General features: G+C 37.8%; 1 protein-coding gene across 3 annotated transcripts in view; it reads right to left on the reverse strand.

The window, feature by feature from the left end:
- Nucleotides 1-14,116, reverse strand: part of LOC148941150 (dehydrogenase/reductase SDR family member 12-like) — a 110,918-nt gene that overhangs the window by 11,677 nt on the left and 85,125 nt on the right. For all 3 annotated transcript variants that reach the window (XM_089103794.1, XM_089103795.1, XM_089103796.1), the window contains exon 4: nucleotides 1,858-1,950. In XM_089103794.1, coding sequence (XP_088959920.1) covers nucleotides 1,858-1,950 — 93 coding nt within the window. The remainder of the gene's footprint in view (nucleotides 1-1,857; nucleotides 1,951-14,116) is intronic.

Raw genomic sequence — 14,116 nt, forward strand, 5'->3', positions numbered from 1 at the left:
GGTAACGATAGATAATGTTTTTTTTTCTCAGAACAAACTTCAGTTCTTCTATCAAACTTATGTTATTTTATTTGCTCATTAAAGATGTACTGTGTGTTTTACGTTCTCAGTCATTCCTCCTAGAAAGAGTGGCGAAAAATGTTTAGCTACTGAATTACGGAGAAGAAAATATAAATCTCAGAAATGCTCAACTTTCACCGAGCATGGTGAATGTCGACATTCTCCGGTGAATGTCGTAAATACTTCAATTATTTAATTACATAACTATAATTAGGCTATAGAATCTATTGATATAATTATAATCAATTACTAGTCAAATGTAATAAAATTGATGAAAAAAACGATTGAACTCTATGGAAACAAACTAGGGCGTATCCAGGATTTTTTGTTCGGGAATGCTTTTGTTACGTTTTACGAGTCGGGGAAACATTTTGGGGAGAGGAGTTCAAATACGGTATCCCCTCCCTTGATATACCCTTGACAGCAAAAATTCTCAAAATCCCAAGAAACTCTTAGGCTATCATGGTAGATAGGCCAAAAGTCAGGACACAATTCATTTAATTTTTAAGAATCCTTTTTTCTACTGCTTAGTCTTAATTGGCCTCAATTTGTAGTTCCATTCAGCTTTTCAGTGTTTTGGGTTTTTCTTTTTGGAAGTGTTTTTTTTTTTTTTTTTTTGAAACTTTTTATTGCTTTTTAGGAATTTTGAAAAATTTTCAGTGTAAACAACACAATAGGGGCAAGCTTTAGGTTACAAGTTAATGAACCTTTGGCAATACAAAATCCTAAAATCTCTGTACTTCACAGAATAAGAAATTATTGAATTTCAAAATTATTTGAACTGTAATAAAAAAGAGAAAATGACTTAGGTGAAGACAAGCTATCTTGCATAAGTCCTCCCTTTTTACTTTTTTTCCCCATCATATCTTGGAAAGCAGAAACCTAACTTTTTTGTTAGGTATTCCCGGTCCAAGTAAACCCAGTAGCACTGAGGCTCAATCAACACTATCAAACGCTGTATGCAAATCTACAAACCCTGTGTATAACCGAATTTGTCCTTTACAATACTTATCAATAAAATAAGTATAATATAGTATATTGGCGAAAGTCCTATCTTCTACTTAAAAAAAAAAAAAAAAAAAAAACTGATCGAAAATCGTTTCGAGGGGTTTCCTTGATTCCCGTGCTGATTCCGATCCAAAGAAAACTCGTAATTTTGAAGGTTCCAAAAACTCAGCCCACCACTAATAAGAGCCCAAAAAATATATTGTAAAAACAACTTATCTTCAATCAGAGAATTGGCCAAAGTCCAAATAAAGGATATATTTACACAATTAGTGGAAAACTAAGATACATTTTTTTTCTTTTGAAAGTTCAAAAAGAGAGTGGAATCGTTTTGGAAATCAGGGAAATTTCCTTGATTCTTATACCAATTCTGACAACTCAGCCAAAAAATCCAAAACAGTTTTTTTTTAGTTTTTCTGCTCTCCTCTAAAATTTATCCGGCGTAAAACATATCACCTTTTGAGTTGCTAAAATCGAATTTTTCGGCCATTTTTTTCACCGAAATAGACAAGGCAAGCAAAAAGTTAGACGACGTAAAGATTCAATGGAAAATAAGAGTACCTAAAAATGGGAATTCAAATTGAACACTAATGCTTTCATACTATTTCCATAAAAACGAAAACTGCAATATAATTTTTTTTCTTCGTAATTTCGACCAATAGGGAGGATATAAGCCCCCTCCGCGTCAAACAAAAATTTTTTAGGTATACAATCGCAATCACATACACTTTCCTTATACAATTTTCGGGAAATATCAATTCAGCTTCCCCATTCTTTTAACTAATAACTTACCAATACGTTAAGAGATCCTTTTTCTGCAAATGATTTTCCAAATTTGTAGACATCACGTGGTTTAGATAAATCTAATATGTGAACATGAATATCCTGGAAAAAATACTTTAGAAACCTTCTTAATGAATTTTGATAAATGAATTACTCATCAGGAACGTAAAAAAAATATTTATTTTGTTTTTTAAAAAGGTGACAAAATATACCACTCGATCCAAACTTTGTGTTCAAGATCACCAAGTCCGGAGCTAATTCACGATTATGGAAACATTCCAAAACTCAAATGATCGAGAGGTTGCCTTAAAATTATATACACCAGGTGGTGCGCACCGTGTGTGGCGAAAACGTCCCACGTGTGGCACGAAGTGTACCATGTGTGGTACAAAGAGAAGTGCCACAGCCATTGTGTTCTGTGCGTGGCACAACAAGTGGTGTCCTGTAGAATACACCAGGCAGTGAATAGGTGACCCCTCGTAAATTACGGCGATAACAGCTTACAAAAGTACACTGACTAAACATTGTTATCAGTTAAATTAATGAAAGTACCTTCACACTTGTACAAACAGTACAAAAGAGCTGAATAATCTGATAAGGCGCATATCTTAGATCAATATTGGCTCAAATCTTGGGCTGGAAAAAATTCCGGTTAGGCATATGCGGTAAAGGGAGGGGGGTTGATTACAACACCCCTGAAAAAAATGTCCATGTTTTCTATTACACCTGGGAAAATTCGTCATTTTTTTAGGGGGAGGGGGCAAACTTGTCCTACCCCAGAGTACATTCCTATCTCTTTATTTACATCCGCTGCATTAACAAATCTAATTTCAAGACGATAAAAAAATAAGTTTTTGAATTACAGAGCGATATTAATACTTAGAATGAACGGTAATCATCCTATATATAAAGGCTTCTACCACCCCCCTGATCTTCACAATAAAGTGCAACTTATGTGTTATTACGAGTATGATATATATGACATGTTCCGTTCAACTATGGAAATGCCACTTTATAGTCAAAATATTCTCGAAGGGTACTTTTCTCCAATCGGAGCAGAGCATCAACCCTAAATCTCCCCATGTTTATGGCAGTGGTATGGCAAGAGATGGCAAGGGTCCAACCAAAATGTGGAAATATTTTTGAGCACATAAAAGTCTTTAAAAGACATCCTTGAGACTGATCCAAAGACCCCCGCAAATACAAAATAAAAATATGGGGGTTTGCCCCACCCCCCCCCCAAAAAAATCTTCTGATTCTCCCTTATCAGCCAATCCTATGTGTACTTACGGTTTAACCACTTCAAAACTGACCCTCCCCACACACACAGCCCTCAGGGCAAGGGTTGTAATTTATGCCCCTGGGGCATATAAGGTTTTTACGGTAAGGGTTGTCGAATAAACTTCGGAGGGGGCTAATTGGATTGGAAATCAGAAGTTCTAGTACTCTTTTTGAGAGTCAACGTGATTGGAGGGTAACTAGACCCCCCCTCAAATCCTTTTTCCCCAAATGCATCCGATAGAAATTTGAGATAACCATTTGTTCAAGAAATAGTCCACAGATGACATAACAAGGCCTTCAGGGTTGACACAACCCCCCAGAGTCTGGGGTCTGTTGAATTACCAAAGACCATCGTTTTTGGCCAACCATCTAGGACCAAACAAAAAGTAGGTCGTCCCGAATAGTGTGGGAAGAGGGGGGGGGGGAGAGGAAGGATTCAAGGGAAATTGGAACTTCTTGGGAGTGTCTAAAGGGATAGGCTTTAAATATATTGGGATGAAGGAGAAGCGTACACAGCTATGCTGGCCTCTGCTAGATAGTGGAGCTATGCTGGATTGGTGCTGCAGTGAGTTGTTAGTAGTAGTTTAATACTCCGCCACTGACCGTAATTAACAAAGAAACTACTATTCAGCTCTACTTATTATCAGAATCACCGTCGTCTCTATAGGCCCAATCACTATGAGGTTTTATTAATACAGATATTTAGCGCTAATTTAAACCAATCAGGTTTCAAACAGTTCGTGGTAACGAACTGTAAGTAAGAAGCGACACGGTTCAATAGTAACTGAAACTCTAAAAAACGGAACTTTGACATCAATAGATACATCAAAAGAAATTGCTTATTATGCTAATTCCAAATATATAAGATTCCCCCAGTTAATGTTACCCATCAAAGGCTACGAGCCTGAGAAAATTTGCCTGATTTTCGAAAGGGGGGACTACCCCCTAAAAGCCAAGGAATCTTAATGAACATCACACCATCAAATTCATCGCATGAGAGAACACTGTTGTTGAGGTTTCTAGCTTTCATCTGCAAAAATGTGGACTTTTATAAATTGACTAAAAATTTGACTAAGTCTGTCGAAAAGTTTGACTTTTCGACGTCTATGGGGGAGAAAAAACTTTCTTGAACTTCGATTTTGCTGATGATATAAGTACATAAGAGTGTGAACAAAATGAATGAACTTTCATTTTGGTTTTGGGAGTTTCAGAGTTCTTGAATACGTTAGAAAATTAAAGTTGAGAAGACTAAGTCGCTAAGGCTAGGAATAAGCAAAGATTAAAAGGTGACGTTGGCTAACAAAAGGATTGATTAGGTGGACATCTTCACTTAACTCGGTATTTTTTATTAGTAAAGACGGTGGTAACAGTGAATATTTAAGGGTGTTTTTTTTTTTCACAGTTAAAAAAAAGTTTGGAGAAATAGGAAGGTAAGACTGCAAACCAAGATTAGAATATTGGAAGCTACAGTGATGACAATGGTCAAATATGGTTCTGAAGCATGGGCGCTCCGAAAAGCGGATGAAGATTTGCTAGATGTTTTCCAGAGAAATTGCCTACGGATTGTTGTGGGTACCCGGCTGACTGACAGAAGTTCAAACAGTAGGCTGTACCAAAAGTGTGGCTCAATCCTGCTTTCTAGGGCTATAATGAGAGAAAGTTCGAGATGGTTCGGACACGTTCTGTGAATGAAGGATGACAGATTGCCGAAGATTGTCCTTTTGAACCAAGGGTCTAAGGCTTTTCGGAAAGCAGGTCGTCCGCGCTTGGGGTGGGAAGATGTCATAAAGAAATATTTAAGGGAACTCGGAGCTTCCTATGAGGGTGTAAAGAGGGAGGCTTTGAATACATTGGGATAAAGGAGGAGCGTGCGTAGGTGTGTTGGCCTCAGGCGGCTTGGTGCTGTGTGAGTTGTTAGTAATAGTAGTTCTAAAAACTTTAGCGTGAAGAGCGAGGTATTGAGGAGGGGGCAACCCCCTGCATACGTAATAATCTCTGTTCGTTTTAAGTTTTAACTTTGCTCCTTATTTTCAGTTGGAAAAAATGTTTTTTCTTATTTAATTTCATGATTGGTCGAAGGTTCTATGAAAAATTCTGATTGGCTCAAATTAACGATAATTAAATCTCGGCATCAGTAAATCTCATTGTGAATGCGACTTAGTATCAAGAATAATGACTGAAGAATGTATCGAAAATTTTCTAAATGAAAAAATCATATATAAAATATGCCTGGGGTCTAAGTGAGGGGAAGAGGCGTAAATAGAAAAAAAGAAATAATTTTTTTTAGCCCTGATATTCCGATTTTATTAGGGGGCATTATCCTTATTCTTCCTGTGTACAGATATGATTGTATTGGGAGCTGGAAATGCAACACCCTTTTTAACTGTTCGTTTGTTAAGAGTAATATAAAGAAAACGATTATGGCACACAGTCTGTAATAAAAAAAGAAAAGCTACAAGAGAACACATGTCAATTGTAACTGCACGGATGATTTAATAATTATTTGGTTAAAGTCAGCTTTCCTTATGTTTCCAACTAAGCGTTAGATTATTACGAAGGCCGGACTCACAATTATGGATAATCCATTTTAAGGTTTTTCACCTGTTTAGAAGTCATTACTGCATCTCCTTGAAATGCCCAAATTAAGCTTGATCCTATAGTTTAGTTTTTCAATTTCGAATTTGAACGGCAATGCTTAAAGATGGAGTACCACCAAAAATCCTTTATCTAAAACAAGCCCTCTCTCCCAAGGATGTATTCAGGATGGGGGGCACGTGCATATTGTCATTTGTCCTTTTTTAAAACATCGGCCCGACTGTCGTCAATGTTACCGATCTAATTCGGCACTGTAAATCAAGACACCATAACCTATCTCGAGCAAGAGCGTAATTAATTTAAAAAAAACTAAGTTTTTTGAGGGAAGTAAAGAGTGAAGTTGAATCTTAAAACGAACAAAAATTATTGCTTCACAGCCTATCTAACATATATCAATGAAACTACTGCAAATACACTAAATAATCATATTTCCTTATGTCTGTAGGATTAAAGAAAACTAGCACTTTACTGAAAACACTAAACAATATAGGAGTTTTGGTACATTAAAAGCATACCGTACCGATTAAGGACAGTTTTTACAGTATAAAAATAAAGCATTTAAGGATTGTTACATAATTTTTCTTTTCGTTTAATTTGGTAACACATCTGCACAATGGTTCAGTCCAATGATTGGCTCTCGTAGTGTAGAGAACACATTGGCTCTCTATAGTGTAGAGAACACAGCAAAAGGTCATCGTCGCTGTGAAAGTGAAGGAGCCAAAAGTATATGTTCTGACTCCTCTTTAGCAAGGAGACCCAGGAGCATAAGGACTGTTTAGACCGACTCGTTGAACAAGTACCTGACCGAGAGGAACAGGTAATTACTTATAAATTTTCAAGTAATGTCTTTTCTGGCCAAAGATGATCAAAGATACATCATCAGCTTTATAAAGCAATGGTTGCCAGCTCGTTTCTGGACCTTTGTTCCTTTTGATCTGATTGAACCAACCTTCTCTCCTTTTTTTTAGATTTTGATTAAAATCCCACTTCATCTCCTCTCAGTGACGACAACCAGGGTTACCACCTGTAGCGCGAAAGTTTCAACTTCACCCTTTACTTCCCTGATTTTTTTTTTTTTAATTAATCTTTGCCCGTTTTTAATTCAAATTTTTTGAAGAATCAACACTGCAATGATTTTTTCAATTTTTTTCAGGGGGGGGGAAGCCCCCTCATATACGGAACAATTTATGTTCGTTTAAATTTTTAATGTCGCTCCTTACTTTCAGTTGAAAAAAATATTTAATTTCTGATCTTTTTTCAAATAATGCTGAGAAATCTATGCTACACAGTGCTGTACATGATTTTTGAAGGTGGCCAACCTCGACAGTTAGGAAAGAGTAACTATTTTTCTAAAGAAGAATTTTAAGGTTCTTAAAACCTAACAAAAAGGTGTGTATGTCTAAATTATTTCACTAAACATCCCCGCCCCTGATAAACCCCAAAAAACTTTAGACATACAGGTGTGAAACGGCAATAAACAAGAAAAAGTTGGAAAGTAACCTGACAACTACAAAAATATCACAGTAAAAAATGCAAAACCGTTCTTATTGCTATGTTTTCTCTATATACATTTACAAATAGTTTTATTCTGTCTATTAAATAGTAAAAAGGAAAATAATATGAATAAATAAATATAACAATAAGTGATCCTTCTTTGAATATACAACTTTGAGTGGTTCCAGAACCATATGCCTACACTTTTCCAACCCCAAGGGTCGGGCTCTGGGGCGTATTTTGTTCCAAAAATAGTGTATGGAGTATTTCACAATTCACCAAAATTAACGACAATAATGAATTAGCTGCAAAATAATCATATATAAGGCACAAAACCCTGAACGGAAAAAAAATGCCTGATTAAGGAACTTAACCCTTGCCATTCTGATTCAAACTCTAACGCGCTAGGAACTGAACTACGGCAGCTGATGATCGAATTAATCTATTTGTTCCTGTAGGACCATAATTGTGTAACCAATTGAGATCCAATTATTTGTTATTCTATGAATTTCTTGCCCTTAAGAACATTCGATATTTTAAAAATCATTTTGTAAGCCTCAACGTCGGCTGACCGTGTTAAAGAGTTCAGAGTGAATTCTCCCCAACGAACTAATGAGACTTACTAGGGGGGCTTGGAGGGGGAGTATACAGAAGGGGTTCTTACGAATCTCAAGTTAAGGGTTTTGGACCATAATTATTACAATGGTACCGTCTTATACTTCCAGCTTTTCCACTTAAGAAGTGGCACCAAAAGTGCCGTTTTTAGCGCCATATGGCACTTACAGATGACACAACTGATAAAAGCACGTAGATATGCGCAATAGCTTTCAAATGAGCAATTTAACATCTCTCTAAGAAGTTCTGGTAGCCCACTAGCCCCAGCTTTTCCACTTGAGACATGGCACCAATAATGTAATTTTTGGTACCATTTGGCACTTGCACATGGTGGAATTTATAGGAAAACCTAAATATGAGAAGTAGCTTTTATTTGAGCTATTAAACATCTGCCTACGATGTTTTGGTAGCCCGCTAGCCAAACCCCTTGAGAAATGGCACAGAAATTGCCATTTTTGCGCTATATGGCACTTGCAGATGGTGGAATTTATAAAATGCACGTAGATATGAGCAATAGCTTTCAAATGAGCCATAAAACGTCACTCTAAAAAGTTCTGGAAGCCCACTAGCCCCAGCTTTTCCATCAGAGACATGGCACTAAAAGTCCCGTTTTTTGTGCCATTTGGAACTTGCTGGTGGTGGAATTTATTTGAAGGACTTAAGTATGAGCAATATCTTTTATGAGAGCTATTAAAAATCTGTCTAAGATGTTCTGGCAGCCTGCTAGCCCTACCCCTTGAGAAATGGCACAAAAAGTGGCATTTGTGTGCCACTTGGCACTTTCAAATGGTGAAATTTATAAAAAAGCACATAGATACGAGACATAAATTTTGAATGAGCCATTAAGCATCTCTCTATGATGTTCTGGTAACCCGCAAGCCCTCCTAAAAAAAAAGCTACCCAAGCAAAAGTGATTTTCCTTTTTGTTCAAGGTGGGGGACTGTAATTTCGCTGTATAAGGTTTTCGACCATGCTAATTCTAATGGTACACTTTTCATTTCGATCAGACACCATTTTCGAGGGGTTTCAGGCTTTTTCTCGAAATTACCATGAATTTCTTTTCGCAATTAACTTTTACTTTTAAGACGAATATAACTTATATAGGCCTAGTCAGTGAGTTATGTATATTTATAAGTAGTAGGTTAAATATGTCACTGAGTTATTGCCTTTGCAAAACAAGTGATCCGTTTATCTGGCCTCCCCCAGGCCATTCAGCATGTCCCCAGGTAGCGATAGGGGAACGCTCTACATATATGTAGGGTACCTCCATAGGAGGCATGGACCAAGGGGGGACCTTGTCCCTGGGGGTCCATAATAGAATCTGGGGACCCTTGCCCGGGGTCATAAATACAGGCGGAGGAGGAAGAAGGCCCCTCAAATGTACACTCAAGAGGGCCCACTGGTTTGTCCACAAGTTCCATGAGTTGCAAACCTTCTCCCAGCAATGGGTTAAATTGCATGGTGATGCAGAACACCATCGCGGGAGGATCCTCTATAGGAAAGCAACTGCGGTAGGGCGTAAGATCCAGATCTATGGACAACGGCCTCTGTAAAGGGCTGCCTCGACCTTTTCGGGGTACCTGCAAGACTGGGGATCTAGCGGTCAACTCTATTCTCACTTGAGGAGTGGTACCCTTCAAGGAAATTATAGCCTAGTAAACGACAAAGCAGTCGCACGGGATTCTGACTAATGGACAATTTTTCTGGGCTTGGTATGTTTTGATGGGCGTCTTTGGGCTGAAAAACCTCTTCCTAGCTAATTTATTTATTACGGGTTGCCTCCCCGTAGTAGCATAATATTTGTAGGCATGAATATATAATGAGTCGGAGGTAATAGGCTTGAGATTGTCTGTGCAGGATTTCGACTCTTGTTGATAGAAGAGCATCGCCAAGCGCTGAAAACCATGTTCTGACAAAGATGGGCCTAGAATTGCAAAAAGCTCCCAGTGTTGGAGGTCCCAAAGACTTCTTGTTGCCCGGTTATAAGCTAGCTTAAGCACATCGTTGTAGACTTGAGAAGATATGTGATCCCCGTCCTTCTCTGGTATCCGGGATCATTGCTTTTCCTGAGGCGAAAAAAATTTCAATAATTTAAAGAACATGAAAATTGGAACTTGGAATGTTACGACATTAAAAAATGACTATCATATCAACATTTTGACTGACGAACTCAGACGATTCGAACTGGATTTATTAGGAGTTTCAGAAACTCATATCCAGGGGTAGGAAGCATGAAATTAGGTGATATAGAATTTGTTTACTCAGGCAGGAAGGATGGGTTACATAGACAGGGAGTAGGGCTCATGATGAATAAGGAAGCTGCTAAGTCTTGTTTAGGCTGGGAAGGTATTAATAATAGAATACTAATTGCTAATTTTATGACTAGAAATTTCAAGGTATCAGTTATAGTTGTATACGCCCCTGTAAAACCGACTGATGGAAATACTAGTGACTCAGATGAATTCTACTTACAGTTACAGGAGCAAATAGACAAGGTCCCACGTAGAAATATGATGTTATTGCTGGGAGATTTTAACGCCCAGGTTGGTAGAAATATGGATAGATGGTATCCCAGCTTAGGTAAATTTGGTGTAGGAAAAGAAAACAGTATTGGATACAGACTTTTGCAATTTTGTAGGTATAACAATCTAGTTATAACCAATACGGTGTTTGGTCATAAAATGGCTCATAAGCTAACATGGTATTCATGTGATGGTAAGACAGCAAACCTTATTGATTGTGTTATAGTAAACCGTAAACCGGCAGGATCAAACAGTTCGTGGTAACGAACTGTAAGTAAGGAGTGACCCGGCTCAATAGTAACCGAAACTCTAAAAAACGGGTTTTTGATGCCAGTAGATACATCAAAAGAATCAGATTTCAATGCTGATTTCAAATATATAACTTTCATCAAGTTTAGAGCTACCCATCAAAAGTTACGCGCCTGAGAAAATTTGGCTGATTTTCAAAAAAAGGGGAAAGACCCCTAAAAGTTATAGAACCATAATGAAAATCACACCATCATATTCAGCGTATCAGAGAACCCTACTGTAGAGGTTTCAAGCTCCTATCTACAAAAATGTGGATTTTTGCATTTTTTGCCAGAAGAAAGATCACGGATGCGTGTTTATTTGTTTGTTTGTTTGTTTTGTTTTTTTTTTCCCCAGGGGTGATCGTATCGACCCAGTGGTCCTAGAATATCGTGGGAGGGCTCATTGGAACGGAAATTAAAAGTTCTAGTGTCCTTTTTAAGTGACCAAAAAAATGGAGGGCAACTAGGTCCCCTCCCACGCTTATTTTTTTTACCAAAGTCACCCGATCAAAATTTTGAGATAGCCATTTTGTTCAACATGGTCGAAAATATGATAAATATGTCTTTTGGGATGACTTAATCCCCCGAAGTACCCAGAGGGAGGGCTAAAAGATATGAACTTTACCCAATGTTAACATATAGTATTGGTTATTCGGAAGTATACAGAAGTTTTCAGGAGGTTTTTTTTCTGCTAGTGGGAGGGAAGGGTGGGGCGGGGGTTATGTTGGAGGATCTGTTCATGAAGGAAGTTTTCATGGGGGAAGGGAAATCGCCATGAAGGGGGCGCCGGACGGGCCAGCAGTATTTCTGGGGTATGGGGACGGATACCACAATTTTCAGGCCGGAGTCTTTCGGGAGGGGGGGGCTAGAGGAGGGAGTTACTCTGGAGAATATTTCCGTAGAGGATGTTTCTTTGGGGTAAGGGACATTTCTATGAAGGGGGCGCCGGATTTCCAAGCATTATTTAAAAAACGATCAGAAATTAAAGTTTTTTCAACTGAAATGTAAGAAGGAATATTAGAACTTAAAACGAACAGAAATTATAACGTATGTGAGGGGGTTCTCCTCCAAGTCAATACCTCGCTCTTTACGCTACAGTTTTTTTTAGTGCTTTCTAAAGAGCTATCTATTCTAATTAAACGGCCTTTGTGATTCAGGGGTTTGTGAATCAAATTTTTTTTAACTTTTAACGTAAAGAGCGTGGTATTGACTTAGGGAAGAACCCCCTCATATACGTAATAACATATACGTAATAAAAAAAAACAATAAAAAAACAAGCGATACGGCTCAATAGTAATCGAAACTTTTAAAAACGGAATTTTGATGTCAATAAATGTATCAAAAGAATGTGTTTATAATGCTGATTCTAAATATATAAATTTTATTAAGTTTAGTATTACTCATCAAAGGCAACAAGCCTGGGGAAATTTACTCGATTTTTTAAAGAGGGGGGAAACATCCCCTACAAGTGAAAGAATTTTAATGAAAATCACAACGTCAGATTCAGCGTATCAGAAAACCCTATTACATAGGTTTCAAGCTCATATCTGCAAAAATCTGCAACTTTGAATTTTTGCCAGAAGAAAAATATACGAATATAGAAGTTAGTTACGTAAGTTAATTTGTAAAGACATTCATTTAGCAAAAGAAAAGTAAAATTTTTATGCAAATAAAAGCTGCATTAACTAAAAAACGATCAGAAATTAAATAAAAAAAACAAGTTTTTTAAACTGAAAGTAAGGAGCGACATTAAAACTTAAAACGAACAGAAATTATTCCGTACATGAAAGGGGCTGTCCCCTCCTCAACGCCTCGCTCTTTATTCCGTATATGAAAGGGGCTGTCCCCTCCTCAACGCCTCGCTCTTTACGCTAAAGTTTTTTATTGTTTTAAAAAAAAATTGTGAGACAGAGTCAAACTTTAGCGTAAAGAGCGAGGCGTTGAGGAGGGAACAGCCCCTTTCATATACGGAATAAAGAGCGAGGCGTTGAGGAGGGACAGCCCTTTCATATACGGAATAAATTATTCCGTATATGAAAGGGGCTGTCCCCTCCTCAACGCCTCGCTCCTTACGCTAAAGTTTGACTCTGTCACACAACTTTATTTTTTAAAACAATAAAAAACTTTAGCGTAAAGAGCGAGGCGTTGAGGAGGGGACAGCCCCTTTCATATACGGAATAATTTATTCCGTATATGAAAGGGGCTGTCCCCTCCTCAACGCCTCGCTCTTTATTCCGTATATGAAAGGGGCTGTCCCCTCCTCAACGCCTCGCTCTTTACGCTAAAGTTTGACTCTGCCTCACAATTTTTTTTTAAAACAATAAAAAACTTTAGCGTAAAGAGCGAGGCGTTGAGGAGGGGAAAGCCCCTTTCATATACGGGATAAAGAGCGAGGCGTTGAGGAGGGGACAGCCCCTTTCATGTACGGAATAAATTATTCTGTATATGAAAGGGGCTGTCCCTCCTCAACGCCTCGCTCTTTACGCTAAAGTTTTTTATTGTTTTAAAAAATAAAGTTGTGAGACAGAGTCAAACTTTAGCGTAAAGAGCGAGGCGTTGAGGAGGGGACAGCCCCTTTCATATACGGAATAATTTATTCCGTATATGAAAGGGCTGTCCCTCCTCAACGCCTCGCTCTTTACGCTAAAGTTTGACTGTCTCACAATTTTTTTTTTAAAACAATAAAAAACTTTAGCGTAAAGAGCGAGGCGTTGAGGAGGGGACAGCCCCTTTCATGTACGGAATAATTTCTGTTCGTTTTAAGTTTTAATGTCGCTCCTTACTTTCAGTTTAAAAAACTTGTTTTTTTTATTTAATCAATACAAGATACTAGGGTATATAGGAGTGCTGTTATTGATGTTAAAAGTAAAGATCACCATCTAGTAGTGTCAAGGGTTAATTTAAAGCTGAAATATCGGAAGGGTAATTACCTCCCGGGAAGTTTTGATGTTGGTAGACTCCAGGACGAGAATTTGAGAGAAAATTCCCAGGGACAGTTGAATACTAAACTTGAGAGTTTAAAAATTGATAATGTGGAAGATGGTTGGAATAATTTTAGAAAAATAATTTGTGAAGTTGCTGAAGGTGTATTAGGGAAGAAAGCTAGAACTGCAGCTAAGAATATTAGTGAAAAAGCTTTAAGTTTAATAGAAATGAGAAATGACTTGTACAAGAATTATCTGAGTGATAGATCACATGAAAACAAAAGAAATGTAAAGAAAGTGGAGAAAACAATGAAATATGAACTAAGGAGGTGTGAAGTGGAGGCCATGGATAAAATTGCCGAGGATTTAGAAGATGCAGCTAGACGGCATAATAGTAAAATATTGTACTGGCACGTTAACAAATTGAGAGGTAGTAGTCAATCCGGACTTGTCCCAGTTAAAGATAGGAATGGGGTGGCAATTAGCGATAAGACAAAAGCTAAAGCGAGATGGGCCGAACATTTTGAGAATTTGCTTAACCGAGATA

Source organism: Artemia sp. Qi Xiang Cuo, chromosome 18 (assembly GCF_049724085.1).
Source record: "Artemia sp. Qi Xiang Cuo chromosome 18, ASM4972408v1, whole genome shotgun sequence".
Lineage (NCBI taxonomy): Eukaryota > Metazoa > Arthropoda > Branchiopoda > Anostraca > Artemiidae > Artemia > Artemia sp. Qi Xiang Cuo.